Source organism: Patagioenas fasciata, chromosome 5, assembly GCF_037038585.1.
Source record: "Patagioenas fasciata isolate bPatFas1 chromosome 5, bPatFas1.hap1, whole genome shotgun sequence".
Taxonomy (NCBI): domain Eukaryota; kingdom Metazoa; phylum Chordata; class Aves; order Columbiformes; family Columbidae; genus Patagioenas; species Patagioenas fasciata.
Genome location: NC_092524.1, coordinates 38,259,338 through 38,285,000, shown reverse-complemented (window position 1 = coordinate 38,285,000; position 25,663 = coordinate 38,259,338). Strand labels below are relative to the sequence as shown.

At 34.4% G+C, this 25,663-nt stretch overlaps 1 protein-coding gene across 9 annotated transcripts in view; it reads left to right on the top strand.

Moving 5' to 3' along the window:
* CDIN1 (CDAN1 interacting nuclease 1) overlaps positions 1-25,663 on the top strand; it is a 124,317-nt gene that overhangs the window by 47,913 nt on the left and 50,741 nt on the right. For 7 of the 9 annotated variants that reach the window (XM_065839501.2, XM_065839496.2, XM_071809351.1 and 4 more), the window contains 5 exons: positions 2,862-2,941; positions 3,305-3,354; positions 6,119-6,186; positions 11,372-11,437; positions 14,904-15,009. In XM_065839501.2, the coding sequence (XP_065695573.1) occupies positions 2,862-2,941; positions 3,305-3,354; positions 6,119-6,186; positions 11,372-11,437; positions 14,904-15,009 (370 nt within the window). Of the gene's footprint in view, positions 1-2,861; positions 2,942-3,304; positions 3,355-6,118; positions 6,187-11,371; positions 11,438-14,903; positions 15,010-16,065; positions 17,695-25,663 lie in introns of those variants that run through there. The other 2 variants (XM_071809349.1, XM_065839497.2) reach the window with 2 other exon arrangements.

Genomic DNA, 25,663 nt, shown 5'->3' with positions numbered 1-25,663 from the left:
CAGTACTTTGTTCTCACATCAGCCCTTTTTCCCCTTATAACACAAGAACAGCAAGATGTAAGTTCACAAGGCCATCACAGTAACCTTAATGCTGTGCTGCAGCTGTGTTAAAATGTACATATGAAGTGTTCTTTATCTCCTCCAAACACTATTACATTCACAGAAGTTTATTTTCCATGTATTTCATTTTCTTAGGTGTGCTGTGGTTATTTCTGCTAAACTCTGCAAAAAATGTAATTAAATTATTACTTTAATGTTTGCATAATTGCAATACAAATGGAAGTCATTTCTTCATTTAAAAGAAACGGGTGTTACATCGCACCTTTCTTTACTATATTCAACCGATTATTCAGTTTGACCACAACTAGGAGTAGTGTTAGTAGCTTGAGAAAGACGAGCAAATAACCTGCTTTTGTTTAAATATTCACCAGTGTCATCTTACTTTTGATTAAGTAAGGAAGAGATCTATGCAAGAATAGTGTTTCAATAAACTTGATTTTCTGGCTGGCATTATTGTTCACATAAAATCCTTGGCACTTCCATGCTGGTTTTGTTACATGATCCGCCTGTTGGTATGCTGCCACCGCAGTAACTGGTTTTCTGAAAAAAGAATTACAGTTGAAGATACCTTATCTTAGTTGCATAGGTAATACAAATTTAACAATATGCAGGGTTTTTTTTTAATTTTGCAGGACATTACATAAGCAGATAATGTTTATATAAAAGGAAAGATAATGTATTGAAAGCTAGTATGGCAGTCAGTTTTGTTTGAGGCCTTTTCTTTTAAAGGCTTAATTTAGAGTCTTATAGAACCAATGTGACATCAACATAATATGAAATTCAATATGTCAATTCATTATTACTCTGATATAGGTAAAGAATAGGATGTCTGGTAACTTCAAGTGAGAAACTGAAGTTGACAGTCTCAGAAATAGAGGAAATTTATTTTACACCTTTAGCTCGTTGCTCAAAATAGCATTCAGTTAAGCATTTCCCCAATGTGAATCTGTGGGGTTTTGCTCATTTTTGATCAGTCATAAAATAGCTTAATTTTTTCATAATCAAGTCATGATACTTAAATCAGAAGCCCTTCAAAACAGTGAATTCTACTGAGTCTTCCTCAGTTACTCTCTTCATTACTCTGCCGTTCTGTCAACCTCTCTATTGGCAAACTTATTTGTGCATTATTCCTACCTACTGGAGGATTGTTATTATTCTAATTCTTTTATTCTGTGTACAAAATACATTTTTTAACAGTGCACAAAAGCTTAGGTAAAATGCTTATTTATTCTTGCTATTCAATTATAAGAGTAATGCTTATTTCATATGAGATTAATAAGATACAAATATGTAATATGGCATGATACATCCGGAAGTATTTTGTCTTAGTATATCATGCTCTTTAAAAAAAATTTGCACAAACTATTGCTCCTTGTGATGAGGCTATTCTTGGTAGCTCTTGCAAAGCCTTTAAACTCATTTTGGGTTTTATATACCTTTGCATTAGGGTATAGTTTTCTAAATAAAATACGTCCTTGAAAATACTACTTTCAGCTGAATCTGATGCTTTTAGGACACGACATTTGGGGAGAAGATTAAAATGACCGTCTCCTTTACTTTAAATCCTTTCACATTCATAAATAGTAGTAGCATTGCTGCTTGTAGGGCAGATCCCTTCATGTCACAGGTTCCAGGAATCCTTTTCCTGAGATCCTCAGTGACTTGAATCAAAAGCCTCGGAGGAGTGACAAAGCTTTGGCCCTGAGTTGGGGCAAAACAGATGAAGAGTAGGAAAAGAGTAGTTTTTCACTTTGTTTACACAACTGAAGCACACACAGGTTAAAGGAGCTTGCCTGAAGCCACACACGTGCTCTTTGGCAACACGGGAAACCTGGCTGGTCTCAAACCTGCTCCACATATAAGGATTCAATGGTAGAAATACCCCACCAGCTGAACTCTTATCAGCAGTTGTTCACAGGAAGGAGGCAGCTTGTGCAGCACTGTTGGTTTTTTGGTTTTTGTTTTTTTCTGAGAAATTGTAGAATGAAATGTTTGATGGTTTTAGTAGTCATTTTTCTAGAATACAGTCTTTCCACTGCTATTAGTATTTAACTGGTACATGTAACTACCAAGATTAAGGATCTGGAAAGAAGACAATACAGTGCTTGAAAGGACTGTATTTGAAAATAAACTAAAGGCATCTCCTGATTTATGTTATTTTTTTCATTGTAGTATCTGTATCAGTGAATAAAAGATTGACAAATAATCCTAAATTTTCTTCTGATTTCTTGTGTGTCTTAGATGTATACATTTTAAAATAGCACAGAAAGCCTTTGCCAGCTTTTAAATAGTCAAATAAATGTGTCAACAGTAGATAGGTAAATAAATAAATTTCAAAACTGCTAAACTGGAATCATCAAGGCTATAAAGTGCTTAAGATTGCTGAGACCGAATATTGTTTTTAAACGCTGCTTTGAATTTTTACATATCTTCTTCTTTAAGTTCTCATAGGAGAGGAGGTTATTGAGTTTATTTTGAGGTACGTTTTCTTTATACTAAGCAGTTTCCTTACGAGCTGCATGATGCTTCTGGAGCACAAACTGTCCAGTGAAACCAAATAAGTAAACAAGGGCCTGCTTTCACCCTCTGCTAATAAAATCCTTTGGTGTTTCAAGACTTTTAGAGTTAATTGTATCAGAATGGCTAAGGAGCTACAAATTTATAGGTTTGTAGTTGCTGGTTGAGTAATTTTCAAAATTGTCCACATCATCAATGTTTTCCTTATAGAAGTGTGGCTCTCTTCCTGCCAAGTGGATAACAGAGCTAACAGGTTTTTTGTGTGTTTTTGTTTATTTCTCTAGCCTCCAAAACTCTTATAAATAGCATGCTACGGGACCCTTCTCAGATTCCAGATGGAGTACTAGCAAATCAAGTCTATCAGGTATTAATCACTGTTGTCTATTTTTGTTTGGTTTTGATCTTTTTTTTTTTCTATGGCAATGCTTTTATCTGCCGAGCAAAGTAAAAGATTTTAAACCTCATTTAATTACTGTCATCATAAACTATCAGTGAGGTCAGGGTACACCATAAATGGCAATGCAATATTTGTGAGTGGAGCTTTTCACTTTTTAATAGCTTGCTTTTATAGTGAATAAAAGCACGCAGTTTTTGTTTTCTGTGATTAAATCTGAACAGCATCTGATAGCCTTTTTGAAGAAAAGTAATTACTGTTTTTAAGATACTGTTTAACTGTAATGGTTTTGTAGTCGCCCATCACTATACTACTTCTCTTATTTGTCTGCAGTGTACTGTGAACGACTGTTGTTATGGACCACTGGTGGACTGCATCAAACAGTATCCTTTCCCATAAAATTTTAGGTGCACAATTGACGAGCTTAGACTGTGTGGAAGAGATGTGTCTAGCTTTAACCTGACATAAAGTTCTGCTTCACAAAACACGTTTCATACTCCTCTGTTTTACATTCAATCAGCTAGAGGGTCACCGCAGAGCTTTCTTTTATACTGTTTAACAAAGATCAGACAGACCACGGGAAGTTGTCAGTTTGGTGGCTACACGTTCATATGCCTGATTGAACCTCTTTGGTTTTGATTAGCTGAAATGCATGTCTGCTTTTCTATTAAGACTAGTTGACCATGCTTTGAGTGGTGGAGGTAGACTAGATGGTCTCTGCAGATACCTTCCAGTCTCAACTATTCTGCGATTAAGTTGATAAGTTGCATTGATATTGTTCAACAAGTGCAATTCAGTTGTGATTGACCAATTAGTATTTTTAAACTTGTATCTGTCATTCCAGTGCAATTCTTCTACTTTCTCTTCTTCTTAAAGGAAATGACGCTAGCTGTAGAAAAAAACCCTATGTAGCTTGAATTTTAAGGGATTCGGTTTTTTGAAGTGTTGAAATGGTTAATCAGAGATCCTCAGTATCCAGTAATACTAGAGGAGCTCCAGACAGTACTGAGCAGTCCAGACTAAGGTCATAATTTGTTAGGAACAATCTTGTAGCCCCAAATCTGCTTTAATAAAGCCCTGAATGAGTAGTTCTTCTGCTTCAGTCTGCTATCAAAGGAACAGTTGCAAAATCATGACCTGCTGTCACCGAGCAAGCCAGCAAGGCAATTCCTGCCTGAGCCCTAGAGAATCCGTGTATAAATCTCTGTGTGCAGTTTGGGGAAAGATCTTGATTTCACTGTACAGTTGCAGGATAGGAAAGCAACAGTGATGTTAAGTTATGCATGAAAAGCAACCCTTCTTGTAGTTGTGATAAATGTGATGGTCACCCCTTCAAAATATGTTCTTTCCACTAGAAATACTTGCCTGGTGTCTGCTACAGACTCAACTCTGCTTCCATTAACTTTAACAGCAGCAGAATAGACTTCCAATTGTATTTGTATTTTGCGGTTTTAATCATAATTTTAAGTATTCCTTGAGGCTATCTTCAACATTAAACGCAGCTGTCTGAAAGTGGATTGATCTAATAAGTTACACTTTTTAAACGGTTGTTGATCACTAATTTTCATGTCCAGAATTCTAAGATTAATATTTTGTTGATGAACAATCTGGCTATAGTCTTTTGAAAGTGTCGTATTTAAAAGTAACAGTAACACATATATAGAATTGTGAACAGTTTTTCAGAATAACTTGCCTACAGTCTTAAAGGTCTTTTCTATCCACTTCAGATTCTGGTTCAAGTCATCGAATATGCAGGGACATCAGTGAGAATAATGAGTTTTTCAATTCCATTTTGGTACAGAAAAGTTTAATACTAAGCTATGCAAGTGCATTATCTGGAAGTATGTTGCTGAATTAGATGTTAATTTCGAGGTGCATAAAATAGTTAAAAATCAATTTAAAGTTAAGGTTTTAAAAGCATAATGTCTTCTGAAGGATTGCATATTGATTTTAAATATAACTATCTAATTGTATATGCATGGACTAAAGTATGAAGTCAACCTCTTTGTAAATGCCAAGAGGCTATTTTTCAGTAATAGTTCAGATGCTTACGGGAAACTAGGCTGCTAGATTGCATGAGTAGAAAATGGCTTGTGAGGTTATTTACAAGTTTTGCCCCATGGTCATTGCCATACATCAATAACAGGTATTATTATAGACTAAGTCTAAGTGTTTCTGCTTATGGTGCATTATAAATTCTGTTTGCAGTATTTTTCTTACATTTTTTGCTATTCTTCATTTGCCCCTTTCAGTTCTGTAATGCTATTTGAGTTTAACATAATATATAGTTTCAATTGGTAAAAACTGTGTGTGTGTATATATATATATATGAAATGATTCCATATAATTATGTTTTTTACTGTTCAGCATTAAGTGTTGATGTAAATTAAGTAATTAATGGTAAGGTGATCTGTAGTTTTAAGTTTTCAGAAGTTACTCTAAACAGAATTAGGAATTTAACTGTTTTTAATGTAAGATCCTTTATAATGATATTCCATAAGATTCTTCTTAAAAGCTTCCAGAATAGAACTTAGACCTCCAAGAGAATATATTAAAAATATTTGATGACTTTTTTACGTATTGCTAAGAATAGCACATTGGATCAACAGGCCGTCAGTGAAGTGAAAAGGACTTCACTGTAAAATATTATTTCATCCTTCCTTGACATTAGTTCATGCTTTTGAAAAATCAATTAAAAGGATGTTTTGTTACAATAAGATGTTTCAGATGAAGGTAGTGCCTATCAATTTCAGAATATAAAGGAAAAAACAGTTTATTTCATTCTTTGCTGACTTAGAAAATCGGTACACTAGTCAGTAAAGAGCAACTTAAAAGGTATTTAATGAGACATTTTAAGCTCACACTTTCTTTTAAGTTTGGGTGAGTAAAGCAAAAATGGAAATAATACCCTTATTTATACTGAATAAGTAGGATCTAATGGGACTTAATTTTGTGAAATGTATGCTGATGATACAGTAGTCTGATTTTCACAAAGTGCTAATTCTTGTAAGGGAGCTCAAATCACTGATCACTTCTGAAATGCAGATGAAGGCAAGTAATTTTACCATTAATTACTTTACCTATGGTGTTTTTCTGAGTTGGTTCTTTTCCAAGGTAATCTTCCATTTCTTAACCTAAAGCTATCAGTGCTATTGGGCATGAGCACGAAGTCTTGCTGCGAGAAATGCTTTTGGAAAAAAATCTCTCTTTCATAGGTGAGAATCCTAGCCAGTGAATCTTTAACTTCAGAGATTTCAGTGACTGTTTATTTAGGAAAAAAATAAGCCTCGATGCTCTTTGTATTAGGTAGTAAAAGAAGAGTAAAAAATGATTGATGCTGTACATGTTATCTTTTATTGATTTAGAACTGAGCAGGAACTCAGTTACCTAATACCCTATATATACAGCACATGCACAGACTTGCAATTAATATTTTATAGAATAAGTAGCTGAAAAAAATGCTTTAATATCTGCTGCAGTATTACTTTTGATGTCATGAGATATTAGCCATAATCTAGGCCTTATGAGACTTAGGAGGAAGCATAAGAAATATTAGCTTCAAAATGCTTTATGTATTAAAGAGCTGTTAGAGGATTCACTCGTTTAGCTTTCTGTGCAGTTTCTGCTGAATGTTTGCCCTCTGCCTCCCAACCAATGCAAGCACTCTTCACAATCCCTATATTTAAAGTGTTTTAAGGATTAATTAATTAGGAAGTTATTTTAATTTTTTTTCTTTTAGCCTGCACTATGTTTCTTGTATGTGAGTGTCATTAAAACAATGATTAGTGTTTAAAGCATCATTTCTCTTATTGTGATAAACTTCTTAAATCTTGGAGTCCTTGTGTGATGAGAAAATAACAAAGTGAAATGCTCTCTTTTGTTGATGGTTGAGTGTTGTACTAAATTTGCGTGATCAGGGAATTTTGCTGGTTTTACCAGAAACTATGATCTCTCCTAGAACTAGATTCTGATTAAAATTTTGGAAGCCTTAATCAAATTTAAGAAATTGGAAAGTATATTAAAAAAAAAAAAGAAGGAAGGAAAGAAGGAAGGAAAGAAGGAAGGAAAGAAGGAAAGAAGGAAGGAAAGAAGGAAGGAAAGAAGGAAAGAAGGAAGGAAAGAAGGAAAGAAGGAAGGAAAGGAAGGAAGGAAATGAAGGAAATGAAGGAAGGAAGGAAGGAAGGAAGGAAGGAAGGAAGGAAGGAAGGAAGGAAGGAAGGAAGGAAGGAAGGAAGGAAGGAAAAAGAAAGAAAGAAAGAAAGAAAGAAAGAAAGAAAGAAAGAAAGAAAGAAAGAAAGAGAAAGAAAGAAAGACAGGAATAACTATTTCACATGAATATGACACTATGGAAATGTGAGGAGGTAGTTTTTCCTACTTCGGTATAAGAGTAGAGATAGAAGTAATAGACTTAAGCTGTAATTGCATAGATGATGTTGAGTTAAAATACTGAACAGTTCTAGGCACAATAAGTATAAAACAGCCTGCCAGAGAAGGTTATGGAATCACCTTCAATGAAAAATTCAAGGCTAGACTTGACAATCATCCATCAAAGCTGGTAATGAAATCAATCCTGTCACGATACAAAGGAATGGACTAGATGACTCACTAATGGATCCTCAACCCAACGATAATCATTTTATTTGGCTTGTGCAAGCTTGTGTAGCACATAAATCAGATTTAAATTTTAATGTTTCATGACCTTGGATAAGCATCAATTTTGTCTTTAGAAATAAGCTCTAAAAAATTTGTGCTGTCAAATCAAAATATCTAGAATGGGTTAATGCATTAGAATATAAGGATATAAAATGAGACAGTTTATTGTTTACATTTTATGTATGCTGAAATACTCTTTAGTCATGATTTAAGGCATCTTAAGTGGTTGTGTTTATTATTTCTGTGCATTGCATATGTTTTTAAGGTTCTAGGTGTGATTTAAACTGAACCCTACTGAATCCCATGCATTAAAACCTTTCTGAAAAATTAGTTCCAAAACTGCTTGAAGAAAACAGAAGAGACGACAGTATTTCCTATGGGTCAACAAATTCAAGCTTTGTTAGGTTATGAGTAAGACTGCATTCCAGTTCTGAAGATGCCTTATTACTTAGATTTCTGTATTCACAATTCCATTACTTCTTAACACGTGTTAAAGACACAGAATTCTTCGGTTTCCATATTAGTGCACTATTCCAGTGTACTATTCTCCAATAGTAGTAAGGGGTTTTGTGTCAGCTACATTGACCTGGGCAACAGGGAGTCTGTTCCAGGAGAAGAAAGCACAATCAAGGACACAGTGAATATAAATAGCCCCAGTATAGTCTTGGAGCATGAAACAGCTTTTCAGGTCTGGGACATAATTTGTCTGTTTCTAGAGTAGTTAACTTTCAAAGCCTACGGATCAGAATTCACACAGAAATTGCTTGAAAACCTGTACAAAATAATGTGGTTTGCATCTTATTAATGCACTGTTCATGACAAGCACATCATATACCACGTCCTCTCTTCAGCAAAAGCACAGCTCTCAAGTCTTTGTCACTTTGCCTTAGATCAAAGTGATCAATGGAAGCATTCTCTCAAAAAAGGCTAACAGCTTCAATTGCCATACTGAAAAGCCAGGAATGTCTAGCTTCTATATAGGATCTTTGTTTGTTTATATATTTGCCATGAATATATTAGGAAAGCTTTTAGCTGTAATGGAAAGGTGCTGACCTTTGTCTGGAATCTTATCGTCCTTTGGTTCCCACCACGATGTCCCTCAATAGTAGCCTAGAAATAAATAATGAAATCTGATCAGTGTTTTCTACTGTAATCTTAAGTTTGCAGTTGCTGTTCATCCATGCACCAACAGAAGAATGTTTAGTTTCTTGGTCATATCCAGAGGCTAGTACAAGAACAATGATGTGTTAAATAGTTATGATGGAGTGTGAACTTATGGTAAAGATGAAGCTCCAGTTTTGTTGGAAATTTAAATTAATGGGAAATCTGTAGAATAACTACTTATTAGGGCTGTTTCAATGTAATTTTCAAATCTGAGGATGCATAAATATAACTGTCCAGGCTGCTGTTGACTGCCTTTCAAGCAGTTGTTAAATTGTTCCCTTCATCCATGCAAGAGATAAAAGACATTTGAAGGTGCAGAATGCTACCTCTGTAGCTTCTGGACCAATGTGAAACACATCTGGGCTGAAAAGGCAGAACTTTTCTTTTGGTGGGGTTTGTGTTTTTAAGAAAAAAAAAATTATGGTGACTGTGGGGAGTTTCTGTAATTTTTTTTTGTTCTGCAAAGTTATAAAGCTTCAAATACTTGAGGAAAGAGAAGAAAGAGTAATATATAATTATGCTCCTGCACATGATAGACAACACGTATCAATAATAAACGTGGGTTTTAGCATATTTTTCAATGTTTATTGTAACCCAATATGTTAGGAGAAAACACGGGAAAACATTCAGAAACGAATTTAAAACAAACTAACAAAAATGTTCTTTTTCAAGCCGTGCATTAGTGTCAAATGATTTTATAAGTAATGGGATGTACTTAAAAAAAAGTCTGCTGAAGAATATTAAAAGTAATGCTGATGCAAACTACCGTTCAGAGACCTGCTAAACTGAGCCATCAGGAGGTGTTTTTACATCTGTCTTGATTTTCAGTGGATTTTTTTAAGGTATATTTCCCTGAATTTGTGACACTACCATTTGTTAGATGCGATAGAAAAGACTGAACTTTCTATTGTCACTTATGCTTCTTCATAAAAATTTCAGCTGGGACATCCTGTTGTCTTTTTCTGACTGTTTTAAACAATCAAGACCAGGATAGAGTTAAATTCAGTTGGATAAAACTGAACTATTATTTATTTTTATCAAAATTGAGGGGTTACTAAGAACATTTAATTCATTTTTTATCTTACAGCATAAAACTCTCTATTCATAGGTTCTGCTAAATTAGAACCTTGTTTTGTCAATGTACCTGACAATCTTTGAAAAAATAGCCAACAAGCAAGCCTGTCTCCAAATCCTAGAAAAGTTTAATAGCTGGTTGGGTGACATAATGAAGTATTGCTTTGCAAAGACTTGTATTTGCAATATTGCATGCTTACAGTGAAGAAATACTGTCAGATTTCAAAAGAAATACACAACTATCAAAAAGAATAAACAACCATTGCCATTTACAGTTAAGTGAATGTGCAACTTCCCAAAATAGCTCCTGTGCCACTTCCAGTACTAGTTCCCTATATAAAAAAAAATACTTCACAGTTATATTCTTCAGTGAGAAAGAGGAGGGAAGTTTGCTTTAGGCACTTCTAAAATATTTTGATTTCTAAGAGTGTGAGCTTTTCTTAACATTAAAATGTTACTTGGACTCAAACTGCTGACCTTTCAGGATATGCACAAAGTATTCTAAAACTGAGTTCTGAACATTGGCCATGAAACTACTGTCCTAACCTGGTAAATGGATTGGAAATAAGCTACCCAACAGTGAGAATGGACCATTAATTTTAATCAAAGGTGATGTAGAAAGGCGAATGGGATGCATGACAATGTCAACAGCCCAGTAGGTGTTAAGGGGCTACACAGCCTTACTTGTTACTAGGTAGTGCCATTAGTTGAGCTTGGGTGAAGACAGAAAGCCATGCCTGGAATTGAATGACCAGGTCACTCCAAATTCTAATGGAGAAATGGTGTTTCAGAAATACCAATGTAATGGTACCAGAAATCAAGGACAATAGTTAAGGTGTTTCTTTTTTTTTTTTTTCTTTTAAAGGAAGTGTCTTTTGTCTTCTGCAGTTTTATCTTGCTTGTTCCTTGTTGTTTCTTGAAATATTCAGCTCTAATATTTATAAGCAATAGAGTTGTATAGTTAATGTTAACAGAATTTCTAAATATTTATGTGTTTTGAAATTGGATAAATTCTATAGAATGCCAAATGCAAGAGAAACTAAAGTTATGGCTTCTCCTTTAATAAATTTCTGAAAGAGACAGAATTTCTTGTTCTTTTTTTAAACAGCTTTATGCTGACATTAAAATAAAGCCAAGAAGGCAACTACAGTATATTTTCATTTGTGGTGTTGGTAGGATTAATCTTAACAATCTCCTAATGTGCAGATACTCTTCTTGCAATCAGTGAATATACTTCTTTATTTTGAATATTTGGGGGTTATAAAATAGTGTATGACAGCTTGAATTAATGATGTTTATAATGAAGACATAAAAATGCAGGGATGACAAAGAAGCATTTTTTATATCCATGCTTCAGGTTTTCCAGGAAGGTTCATTTAATCTGACACAGCATTGCATGCATAAGAAAGATATGTATGACTACATTAGTAATTCTTGCACTCTTATTTAAAATAAAATTAATTATCCTGATGTCTACTTAATAAAATAGTTCTTATTCTCTATATATAGCTGAAGATCAACTTCGTGCAAAGGGTTATGACAAAACACCAGACTTCATTTTAGAGGTGCCAGTAGGTAAGTCCTTTTAAAGTACTTTTATTATTTTATTTAGTGTACAAATGTTCATGCTAAAATATTATGGCTACTTAAGTGAAGTATATTATAGGACACTACAAATTAGTCTCTTCTTTCAGTAGTTACCCAGTAATTTTAAGAACTTCTAGCATGAGTCAGAGAGGTTTGATCATAAGTAGTATTACCCAGTGTTTCCTCTTTGGTCTCTGCATGTTTTTGTCTCATCATCACAAAAAGGAAAAAAGAAAAACAGAAACAGGAAACAATAAAAACCCCCTACTCCCTTTAACTTGCTCTGCTCACTGTCTTTGTGAACTCAACTCTGAAATATCCATAATTGTCTTAAACTTGTACACCAAATCAGTTCAAAGCAACCTTAACAGTATATTACCATTACACCTGTAAGTCATTGCATAAAGGTTTGTCATTGTACAGTTATTCTTTTGGCATCACTTTGCATCTAAATACAACTCTGCAGTTCTCTATTTTTTAAAAAAGCCTGCATTGCAAGAAGCAAGAAGGAATAAAAATAGGTATAAAGGTCATGTCAAATTTCATCTGTATTTTGAGGCTATGTAAGAAAGTAATCAGATGACCTAATAGCTGGGCCATGGAAGAAAAAACATTCATGTTGCACAAGTGTAAAGGATTATTATTCACTTTTTGTAAATTGGCTTTCATGCCAAAAGACTTCTGCTTCACCTCCATAGACCTTAGTACCTGTCTGTGCAGATGCCTAGGCTGAAATCACTGTGTGAAAGTCAAATACATGACTAGGTTTTTGTTCTTCATATTGACAACAGTTGGTTTTCTCACTGAGATAACTGGTTTGCACACAAGTATAAGGAGTTAAGTGTGTACTGTAAATTGGTTCACTACTCAGAAGCGCTTAAGATTTCAGCACAATAATCTGTTATCCAATAGATAAATAACTATATATATGAGCGTCATCTGAAAAGTTTTTAAAGACTTTTCTTAATGATATTTGTGTTCCTAATAAAGTTTCCAAAAAAGAAAAATGGTAGTGATGTTAATAAGAGCTTATATGTACAAAATAAAACATATCTTTTTTAACTGAACCACACCAAATTTGGAAGTGAGATTTGGCATCCCGATTCTCTGCAATTTACTCTTGTCAAGCCATGCTTGGGAGAGTTTTCAGTAAATTTCTACTCCCTCATTTCCATAACTCGTATTTGTGGAGGGTCTCTGGAAGCTACCAAGGACTTGAGGGGCTGAGGGAATGGTTGTTTTTATCAAGTCTAAAGATAGCAGGGAAGATTGTGGCATGACAGAATCACAGAATGGCTGATGCTGGGAGGGACCTCTGATGGTCAACTGCTCAAGCAGAGTCACTTGGAGCTGGTTGCCCAGGACCATGTCCAGACAGGTTTTGAATACCTCCACATATGGACACTCCACAACATCTCTGGGAAGCCTGTGCCAGTGCTTAGACACCCTCCTAGTACAAAGGTGTTTCCTGATGTTCAGACAGACCTTCCCATGTTTCAGTTTGTGCCCATTGTCTCTGGTCCTGTCACTGGGCACCACTGAAAAGAGCCTGACTCCCTCTTTTTAACACGTGCCCTTCAGATAGTTATATACATTGATAAGATTCCCCAGTAGTGTAGACTACAATATACACAATATGTACTTGGTATTAAGATGCTCACTTTTATGTTAGAAACAGATAAGGTTATATCCCAGCTATTCAGAAACCTGATTAGATGGAAGCCAGAAAAGCAACTAGATGGAGCTAGTTTTTTTAATGCTTGAGAAGGCAAACTGGACTACGCCCAAAAGAATTCCTTGGTTTGTAATATTATCCTACTAGGAAGAAGGTTAAAAATAACCATTAAAGTATTTGCATGGATTTGTCTCTAAAAATCTGAATAGTGATAGTGCGTTACTTTCTTCAAATTATTTCATTCACTTGAGATTGGCAGGAAATAATTTTCTACTTGCTGTCTGATCCAAACTAATGTACGGCAGTCCTTGGATCCTCTTCTTCATGACTCAGTACATAGCTAGGAAAGTCAAATGTTTCTTAGAAATTGCTTCTCAACTGACTACACAGTTTATGCATCAGCTGTTTTATCTCCTGGAGTCTAAAGGTGTTGGAGGTGGGTGGAGGATGTAGTAGTATAAGCCTACACAGTACAGGCCTCTGAATACTTAAAGGGACCCTATAAGAAAGATGGGACAAACTTCTTATTAGGACCTGTTGCGATAGGACAAGGGATAATGGCAGCATGAGTGTGGTGAAACACTGGCACAGGTTGTCCAGGGGTGTGGTAGATGGAAACATTCAAGACCAGGCTGGCTGGGGCTCTGAGCAACCTGATCTAGTTGAAGATGTACCTGCTCATTGCAGGGGGTTTGGACTAGATGACCCTTGAAGGTCCCTTCTAACCCAAACTATTCTATGATTCTATGATAAATTAATTTGATTACTGTCAGCAGGTAGTGGTGGTACATAGAGTTTAGTGTGGTGGCTTCATGAGTTATTTACCCAGATTTTCCAAGTAATTTTACAGGATGTAGTGGATGTGCTGCCACAGACCCTTCTGATATTTCTGTACTGTGTTTCTGGGTCTGCATGCCCTTTGGTTGCCTCATTGTAGGTTGAACTTAGGCTAAGACATCATGGCTACGGATATCATAGGGAACTCAAAATAAAGGAAAAGTTTTTGAAGACCTCATTAATGATACTCCACATTACCTTTTTGGGGAAAGAATGGTCCTTTAGAGTGATTCTTATGATTTCTCCTGCAAAATTATGTTATCTTCTTCAGAGAGGAATTTCCTTTTACCAAAAAAAAAAAAAAAAAAAAAGTATTAATGTTAGAAATTCACTCCTGCAAGAAATGAGGAAAGACATGCATTAAAATAAAACCCACAGCATTGAAAGAAACAGAAATTCAAATTCACATTTTTTCACATGAGCCTTCTTATTTCTAATTCCTATCTGGTGAAGCATTACTGATTTTGCAAAAGTAAGAAAGCAGATATATATCTATGATAAACTTTCTTGTCAGTTTCACACCTTCCACTCTTGATTGGTGAGAAGTTTCTGGTTTTAGCACCTTAGCTAACTGTTCTTGTTAATCACCAGAAGTTTTCAATTCCTTCCTGACAAGTCCTTTCTAGCAAAGTGAGGGTAAAAGTAGGGTGCAATTGCACCTTACTCTAGTGTCTTTTTCTTTACATTCTGTTTGTGTTAGAATAAATGCAGATAAATAGAACAGGGTGTAATGAAACTGTATTTGATATAACTGGCCCTTAATATATTTTTGGTACTTAAAAAAAAAGTCCTGTGTGCATATTAGAAAGATATTTTTACATATCTATAAGTCTGTTGCAAGCATGAATTATGTGGTAGATTGTGGGATAAATAGGATATTCCCAAGCACATTCTTTCAGGCTTGATTTTCAGAGTTCACTTTATTTTCTGCTGTCACCCTAGCTGTTGAAGGGCATATAATTCACTGGATTGAAAGCAAAGCCTCATTTGGTGATGAAAGCAGCCACCAAGCCTACTTGCAGGACCAGTTTTGGAGCTACTGGAACAGGTACATTTCTGTTATTTTTCCTTACACGTAAATAGAGCTGCAGTTACTGGGAAAAAAAAGAACACTAGTGACTTTTGTATCATATTAAGCCATGTGAACAAAATATATGTTACTGATCTGGCATTTTGAATGTCGTTAATCAGTATGTCAAATTGGGATCCTGAAATACTTGTGAAAAATTCACATCATAATTGTTAAAGTGCAGCAGATATGTATGGTGATTTTACAATGATGCTGGATGACAGATTAAGTTACTTTGATATGGAAGTTATATGTCATTTTTTTTAGTACTTGACTTTGAAGGAAGATTTTGCTGTAATGTTTTGTAATACCTGCAAGTTGCCAGATTTGTTATAAAATCTTCACAAACCAAGTGGGCCATGTGTGTAAAGAACTTTATTGCTCATTCTATCTAGGACAGTATTGTTTCACTGTTTCTTTTTTGTTTTTTAATAAAGGTTTTTGTATGTTATCTATGTTTTAAACAGTGATAACAGTTATCTTCAAGCTAAAAAGTGCAGTAAGTATTTGCAGGAACATAAGCAGGGAGATTAGTTATACCAGACAGAATTTTTGAACACATTGATGGTATTTGTATAAAGATCTTTTATTTTAAAATGGTTGAAATAATTCTGCTTTATTCTTATAATAGTTGTTATTGTATATTTATATATCTTTCCATGGTATTAGAAGCCTCCTAACTGGAGGATTTTTCTTCAAAAAAAATCCTAAACAAGATGCTGCATCTTTTAATTCCATGTTTGTATGTGGTGGAACCCTAAGCAAGGTAGTGAGTAAGGGAATGTCATGAGTAAATGAAAGCTTTAATAAGGACTTTTAAAAGCATAAATTTAGAAGTCTGCTCAGTGTTCACAAGAGAGCATCAATGGAATCTTAGGGTTAGTAGAGAAGATGACACAAATGTGAACATGCAACGAAGAGACAGCGTGTGCCAACATCAGGTGCTAGTCTAGCAGTCGTTAGTATTTAGCTGAATATGAGAAATGTCAAGGTGAAAATATCTTAGTCTTGGCTTGGAAAATAATTTAAAAACAGATTCTACAGGAAACAGCAGAGAAGTGGAAATCTTGAGAATTACACCATCAGGGTTCAGAATCATGCTCTGCAGCAACATTCTGGATTGACATGAAAAGGACCTGCTCTTATTTGACAATGCTAGAAAACTTGAATCAAGGTAATGGGAAGCTCAGGAAGACTGTCAGTTGTTGGATGAAGACATTATACTACAGGAAATAACCGGAATCCTACAACCAGAATCTGTGATGGTATCAGAGAAAAGCAGCTCCAAAAAGTGAATTTTAAATAGATAACATGAGTATAAAGATACCAAGTTGAGATAGGGTGAAAGTTGAGTAGATAATTAGGATGAAGGCACTGGTCCCTTTGTTGTTTGCAGTAAAGCTGCCACTGCAAAGTCGAAGTTGTAGTTTCTGTCTTGTTTTGTGCTGAACAAAATGGCTATCCACATTTTGTTTTGAGCTTTAAAACATGTAAAACATTTGACAACAGCGTGTACCATTGGAATCTGACCTTTCCAAAATAAACTTCTCTTATGTTTTTATCAGGAAACGAAGACATAGCTAACTTCATTTTAATGTTATCTTGTAGTAATTAATATTGCAAATTCAAAAATGGAATAACATCTCTCACTGTGCTGTTGGTTAAGTACCTTTAATTTTGCAAAAGCTAGACTGAACTGACATGTGGATCGATAAGACTGGTTTGGAAGTAGTTCTGAGGTTTTGCCATATCTTCTGTTGTAGCTGTTCGCATTGCAAACAACTGCAAAAAATGTTGGCTCTTCAATATTGTGACCTTACATTCATATAAAGGAGACTAGAAATCTCCATAATGAAATTTGTTGCTCCCTGAATCCTGAATTTAGTGATAGGTTGACCATGGAAATCAGGAAGATTTCCTGTGGGTCTTTTTTAAAGAACAAATCTTGTTAGTTTTAATTTTGATGCTGCTTGGCCAAACTGATAGTATCACATCTTCTGAAATCAATTCTGAGTTACTGCAGTTTCTTTTAATACGACCTTTGGGTAGTGAACACTTGTTGGCAGATCAGGTTGCATGTAGGTGAGGCAGTTAGCTTTCATTGCTGTCTGAAACTATTTATACAAAAAGACACAGGTATAGCTGCACAAACTGTGAATCAATTTTGTATGATTTAATCAGCCTGTGCAAGGATCTCTCAAGTGAGAAGGAGCTTCCCAGTCAATTCACCACAGCTGTGTGTCTCCTCTCCTCTTGAAGGAGGAATCATTTGGAGAAGATGCATCAGTTCACAATAGAGATATCATGATACTCAGCTGATAGTTTAGGGTTTAGTAAACTTGATCTGTTGATTGATCTTAAAGCCAAAATGAAATTGGAGAGAAAAACTGTAACATCACCTGTTAGATGTGGATAGAAATACACATCTAGATACTTTGAAAGGAATGAAGGTGAGAAGTTTTAGACCTTTTCCCTTCAGCCTTTTTATTGTTTCTCTGAGAAGTAGGAGCAAAACTGGAAAAGCTTCTAGTTTTTTTTTCCCACATCTGTCACTGACATAAGTTTAATTCTACACACAATCTGCCTGAAAACTTTGAACATAGCTGTGGTTTGTTTGCTGTTATGTGTGTGTTTCATTAAATCTTGTATTCTGTGCTAACTAAATCTGTGAGTGTCTTAAATTGGTCTGTACTGACAGGAAAGAAATGGCACTTTCTCATTTAACAGAACAGCTCCCTAGATGCAGTCAACCATGTCTGTTCACCTCAGTGCAAAAGAACACCTTTTTATTACTCTGAGTTCTGCAGGGACAGCTTAGCAAGGTTTTTTATGGCTCATACATCAATGGTATTGTTAAGCAATTTTCAGTTGCAGTGCTGCACTGCAACCTCATCTTCAAATTAAGCTTCACATTAAAAATGTACAAAGTGTACCTTGGCAGTGGGTTTGCACAGTTGTAATTTAAGATGCTGTTTAGATATGGAGAATTTTCAATAATAAAGAGACAGGAAAAGAAAACAAGTAAAGAAAAACATATTCCCAGACTGATTTGCAGAGTGATGTTTTAGAAAAAAGCTATTCTGTATTCTGAACAAACTTAGTATAAAATGATCTGTGTGCTTAGTCTCTTCCCTCAATATGTTTGTTCCTTCAAAGTGGTGACAACCACTGAGCAGGCTGTAGCTTTCACTATAACTGAGTAAACAAGAGAGCTGCACACACGAAATATAATCGTTTTGTGCACGTGTAGTAGATACCACACTTTTCATTGTTCACTGGCCTACATTGTTGTATTTCTTGTAACCATGAGGATAAAAACTGTTGAACAGTCTTTATCACCAAAGGTAATTTGGAGAGCATGAAGTAACACAGATTGTGCATTAAAACAGGGTTTAAGAGCATATTGTAAATTATTTTAGGGTTTAAATGAATGCTGCTGTTTTTTCTTTTCCCATAGTGTCTAATTTTATAATTTTTTCGAACTTAAATAAAAATTGGAGCCCTAGATGTCAAAGTCTGTTAGTCAGAGCTGGTAGGTATGACTGCTGTTTTCTGAGGCATATAGAGATCAGCAACACGGTTCAAATAGTAATTAGTAGATACACTGTCAGTGACTTGCTGTAAGAAGCTATAAACTCAAATACAGCAATTTACATTTCCTATCTTCTGCAAGCCTGGCTAAGGCATATGTACATCCTGGAATGTAATTTTTAGAGAGTCCCAGGAGAAAGCTTGATGCCATTATTAGCTAAAGAAACTACTATATGTGAGGAAGACCGTAGGAAAATGTCATATTTGACACTGACATTAAACTAAAGATAATTTCACATGGTGAAAGAGAAGCATTTCATCCTTTCTTTGAATAAGAATGGTAAATCATCCCTATACTAAATTCCTTTCCCCAGTTTCGTGTGTTCTAAATGTTGCTAGTCCTGTGGTTCTGATTTTTTGAAGGAATAAAGAAAAGCAAGTTTTCTATAGGTAATTTTGAAATAGTAAGCACCAGTTTTGAAAAACTGAGTTTGTGATTAAATGTGTTGTTAATTAATGTATTATATCTGATCTTGAGACTTCAGTTTCTAACTGTCATAGTAAAATAATCGTATAGTCCTGTAGATTAAAAAAAGGTATTTCAGATAAATTAGAACAGAAAAAATGCAAAGGATTGTATTTCATTCACAAACATGGCTGATGTGTTCTTAGGGTTTTTTGAGAATAGTGTTCTGTTCAACCTCATTTGCAGTTGACTATAAGGATGAATCATATGTAAGCAAAGGCTGAATCAGAATATCAGAATTATATACATTTTTTTCTGTGTAGCTGTTTAAAATGGTTCGACAAGTTACTGTGAAGACTGTTTAAGTAATTGTCTGACTGGAGGTCGTAGGGGAAGAGGAAGTTATGCTGTGGATTTGGGGATGTCTGTTCTATAACAAGATCAATATTCTCCACTTGCAAATGGTTTAAAAAGTTGTCCTGGTGAGTTAAAAGCCAGTGATATAACAGCTTGGAGGAAACCTTGGGAGTTGCATTTGTCAAGTGGCTAGGAAAACTGTTCATGCATACCCAGTATCCAAAGCTTCATTGGCAGCCCAAACATAAGGAACTGAAAGGTCATTCTTCTTCTTGCAGTATGATGGTTTGTTGACATATTTTGACACACTGTTACAATGCTGAAAGGTTTTGACCTTACTGCAATACTGAGGGATTTAGGGTTTGTTTAGCTATCTAATGCTTGTAGTTTTTCACACATGCTGTGTTTTGCTCTGCTCCTTTTCTCTTCCTCCTGGATCCACTTGAATTAGGAAATTCATCTTAAATAAAAATGGATGTAGATAGAAGAATTCATGATTATTTTTGCTGCTTAGAACAATGTATTGATAAGTTTCTTCAAAAAGAATTCACCTTTTTTGAAATTTGCCGTGCCAACTAGCTAACCTTAGTAGCAATGAGCAAGTTACATTTGATTATAGACAATAAGAGAATGAAAAGCAGTGAATAGTGTGATTTTATGCTAGTATACGGATTTGATGGTTTAATTTGTGAAGATTGTAGCATTCTCTGTTCTGCTGCAAGATAAACAGAGATGTATGTGTACACTCACACATACATACACACAGACATATCTATACGCTTACCTCTGCACTTCATAGGTCTTCTAGATATATTTAGCAAATTTCCAAGAGCATTTGACATGAATAATTGTTATCTTTATTTAATGACACATGAACAGTATAAAAATAAACATGTTGTTTATGAATTTTTTTTTTTTGCTTTAGCTCAAAAGTAACGCTTTTAGATTTTGCCAGTCATCCCCTATTTAACAACATGCTTGATAACAGCCTAAAGACATTTTCCATTGAAACCACGGCTTATGCCTAGCTATAATAATACATTATAATAAATATAATAAATAAGCTATAATATATCCATTGCTATAATGTTAATTGTTTGGCTGAGCAATTTAGGTTGTTTTATTTTGTATCAAAACTAATTTTTGTCAAAGCAAAGAAAGAACAGACCATATTGTATTAGCATTTACATTTGAATGATTGATAATAATAATAAAATACATATTTTCATGTGTCATTCTCTTTAGATATTGTGTTTAATGTGGACATGAACTGGGATTTTCATTATAATTTAGTTCTATTACTTAAGCTAGATTGTTACATTTTAGACTTAAAAAGTAGTAAATGAAACTCTACATAGTTTTGTTTAAACTATTTTTTTCTTATCTTTCTCTGTACTGTCTTAAGTATTATCATGTCACAGGAGACTCATGTAGTGCAGATAAAGCATTTTCAGCTTTTGTCCACATTACTGCAAGGCTTCAGCTCCGGTTTTCCTGGTATTTCTCATTCAGATTAGACAAGCATCTAGGTTTATGTACGATAAGAGCTGACAGGATAGATCCTGCTATGCTTGCCAAGGGCCTGGTTGCAGACACTCCACTATGTCAAAGAATGTCAACCCCCCACAGACCTTACCTTTCAGAATTCCTTGTAATTTTTAATTGACATTTACATCTGACGTTTTCAATGTATTTCTTAGTATTGAGTCTTTATCTACCTAGTGATAGTTAAAACTGAACCAAACCAAAGCAGAAAGAATTCCTGTAAACTATGATATCATGTATTTTTTATTTAACAAGCTCAAGGTGCTGGGCTGACATTCAAGAATGACCAACTCCCCCTTCTTTTGTGTAATTCTATATTTGCTATTTTAATCCATTTCAAATGATAGTTGAGGAGGATAGTAGGAGTATAAAGCAAAATTTAACTCTTAGTACTAAGGAACAAATCATAAGTATATTATTTTTACTATACATCGTGCACAAAATGATACAGAGATTTTGAGGAAATTTTAATACTAATAGAGATTTTCCTTTGAGTCAGGTACTTGAACACTGAAAGCGGTATCTTCGTACAACATATACATGTAAACAGCATAATATTGTGAATGAAGTGAAGCTGGCAACTGTGTGATTTAGCTGTGTGTTGCGGTGTGTTGTGCTTCCTAGCCTTCAGAAATCTCAAGTTTTCATTTGGTTTAAAATAATAAAGCCTAATAAATTAGCATGAGCATAATTATCCATCTATAAGAAGTTAGAATGAAAGACTACAGTTGATCATAAATGTCAGAAAGCAAAGAAGTGGAAGCAGCATTTTGTCACAAATAATGCTGCTTTTCTTCTAATTAGTTAATTTACATTTTACAAATGAAGGGCAAAATTCAGACAGAACATAATCTAGTGGCATATCATAGCTTTACTGACCTGTATTTGTATATGCCAAATTTAAGTTAATTAGAAATGTAGATGCTGTTTGTTTTATCTGTCAAAAAGCTCATCTTAAAAAAAAAAAATCTAGACACACTTTTTCCCCCAACATTTATCATCTAAATAATAGTCTTGCCAAGATGGCAGCCTCATAATAAACTCTTTTCAGTGGAGTGATGGGTAATGAAGCTTGCTTGTGAAGGCAGCGAAAAATGTTGTCTAGCCAAATGTGTGAATATGATGGCTAGAGAATCAGTGGACTTTCTCAGTCATCAATCTTTTTAGTAGCCTCTTATACATCTGAATATTTTGATAGATGATCTAATAATTGAGTTATCTATCTTTCTAACTATCAGTGTTGCATAAAAATTATTCTCACATGCTATTGAATATTATATATATTGGGCATCCAGTAAATTTTTCAAAAAAGGTCCAAGAGGTGGAAGAATCTACTTGTGTCTTAAGCAGCCTTTAATACATTAAATGACAAACTACTATATGTAGATATAGAACTATTTGTACTAATATAGGAAAAGAAATAAGTAATGTCAGTAACTGATTACAGATAGGAGTCACAGTAAATAAAGCACATAAAAACATGAGACAGGTGAGGTTAGTGCACAATCTAAGAGAAATATGAGGTATAAAATGGGTAGATTCAGTAGTCCCTGGCCAGTTAATGGACAGTAGTCACATTTACACACAGTTGCACAAATTCCTTTTGTCCAGGAAATCTTGGCTTGGGCAAAAAGAAATACAGTGTCACTGTGGAGTCCCAAGTTACTGTTCAGCCTCTGTGAGAGCAGTCTCTCTGGATTAAAGATGAGACTGAAAAGCATGTATTGAAACTACCCAGAGTTGAAACTGTTGCCAGAGCACAAGAATCTGCTTTCCTAGGGCGCTAATCCTGCATTAAAGGAGGCACTCAGGGTATTTGGATAAGTTGCATTAAGCACATCATCAGATGTGTCTTATTAGGACTTCTGAGTAGCAGAGCAAAGTGATTCTTGGTGTCAGTGTATTTTTTTAAACATTACACTTCAAACAGGCATTATATAATTCTTTACTTTGAATGTCTTTCTGCCTAAAGGGTCAGCTTAAAATTATTTTAACAATAATAGTAATATTTTTGCATGAAGAATATTTTTAATTCAAATATATTTTTCACCCTCAGCGTCACCAGTTTATATTTAATTATGTACCTTTCTACAGATTATATAATGTTACTTCTTGTAAATTCTTGAAGACTGTATGTGGGGAACTCTTTTTCTAATGCAGTTATTCTGAATTACAGCATATTTACATTTTTTAGTACTTTATTTGTAGATTTCATAACTACAGCAAGGTATAAACAAGTACATTTTATGAATAGTTCTCCAGTTAGCAAGGTGGCTTTTCTTTCTTTGGTCAGAACTAGAGTGACTAGGACACTTTCTTGAGGATATCAAGAAGTTATTCTCTCGTTGCAGTTTAATGAAACAGGTATCAGAGGGATCTGTTTTATACTTACTACCTGCTTAAAGGAGAAAGAGAAAGGTGCATTTCAAGGAGTTGAATCATTTCACAAATACTTTGTGAAAGTATCATTTAACCTCATTGGACCTTGCAACTGCAGGCAAATTTCCAAATTTAAGAAAGTTTAGGCTTTCTCACTGACAGTGATTGTGACTCTCATGCTTAGTAAGCAAAGTTCTTGATGTTTAACTGTTCTTGTTAAACATACATAATTAGTTTGATGCATTTTGGGTACACATAAAGCAAGACACTGAAATAAGATTATTTGAGTATCAAAAACATAAAAGTTTACAACAAAAATTTGGTTTTGAAGTTCTAATTTTGTGTTGCAATATCACATCCCACATAAACAGTCTATGTTTTTGTTTCAGTAATGTTTACATTGATTTTATGCAATTTTAAATTACATAAGTATAATTTCACATAAGCATAATTTAAACCTAGAACTAAGGCAAGAGGAAACAAATTATAAAAAAACCAAATGGTTAAATTATTCTCTCTCATTGCTTGGGAGTTTTCATATAGGAAAGCTAAAATTGCTTCTGAATATGTAAATTCATAAGCAATTAACTGGAACTGATCAAAGCCGATGTTTGATTTTCTTTACTGTGTGTGGCTTCTTCTGACCTTAAGTAAATTGGCAGTTATTGTAGTTAGTATTTGTAGCATGTCTACCTGAGAAGATAGCAAGTTCCTATGCATACACAATGTGCTATTCAAACTTATGTATATATTTGTGTGTATAATTTTAGAATGTTTTATATCTTAATTTAGGAAGGAGATCTTCATTTCTCTCTGTGTTCCTTCTGGTTTGTCATTTGATTAGCATGCTCTCATCCATCACTAGTCTTTGATGTGAACATCAAGAAGTCATGTCCTTTTGTTTTAAATGGTAAATCTGCATTTGTCATGAATACTTACAGACATTTCAAGATTTACATCTGAATTGTCAAAGTATAACTGCACAACTTCTCTGTCGTGTGTGTGACATTAGTAGTGAAATAAAGAACTTGTACCTTTTTCATGGATAGGCCATAATTTAGAGATTGCAAGGCTGGTTTAGCTGTGATGCTGAAAAAATTGGTCCTTCATCCACTGTTTTTCCAAGATATGTTGTTTATCGACAAGAGACAATCAACTGTACAAGAGCCTCTGCAGACATTCCTATTTGCATGGTCCAAGCCTGTCTCTTCAGGTTTCATTATTTAGGTTTGATGTCTAGTTAGCTCTTATCAAAACTAATACCATCTGAAGTACCAGGCTTCCAGTGGTCACACAACCAACATGAAAATTTCTTTGGTCTGACTAATATTATTAAAGACAGTATCTCTTTAAACTTGAGCTTAGTTTCAGTGTCTGGATCAATTATATCTTGTAAATGTATTTCTATGAATGTTTCACTACTTGTTTCAATAAATGAAATACATCTGAATTAAATTATATTCTGCACAGTTTTAAACTGAAAAAAGTAGTGAAAATGCAAGTGTTTAGACTTAAGCACTAGTACCATTCTTACTATGTGTTGCTAGCTTATCATTGTTGGAATTGTACAGTAAGTTAAAATGTTTTTGAAGACAGACACCTAGATGGTTTTTTATCAGCTATTTTATCAGCTATTGTACAAAAAATTGAGTGTGTCATGCAAATATGTAACGTAATTTTAGTTCCTACAGAAGGCAAGTGTTGATCACATTATTTGGATTATACTATTTACTTGATTTTTAAATAATGAGAGATATACATATTTCAGGCTCTCTGTAGAAGAGTAATTTTGAAAGTATGATCTCATGTTTTTGTTTCAAAAAGAGAAATATCTTGCATCCTTTGCAACAGAGCTCAATGCATTAAGTGAGGTTTTCTGGCATACAAAGGATGCAAGTTAACTTGAAGAAGACAATGATGGCAGTGAGCTTCTGTCCAGGGTTAATCAGCTGCAGAATTTGTAAACTGCATATGTGTCAAAGTTGAAAATGTTAGCATTCTGATGGAAGCTTGAAAAGGTTAGACCTGATAAAAGCTATCAGCCGTTAAAGAAAGTGATTTATGGGAATGTAATGACACAAAATGCCTCATTTATCACTCATGTATAGATAGGTTAAGGTTTCTGTGTCATACTTTAAAATCTTGACCACTTAGAATTGTCAAAATAGGTACTTAATTGCCTATCATAATTTCAGTTCAAATTTCCTTTCCTTGAATTTTGGTGATTTTATGTTTTGCTTCTCATATGGTTCTTTTAAAAGTCGTTCATATTTCATATTCATTTTTATATTTATTTCAAATTGTATACTCAGTGCTCTGTTAGAACTTCTATTAGGTAAAGCTGTTGATGTGAGT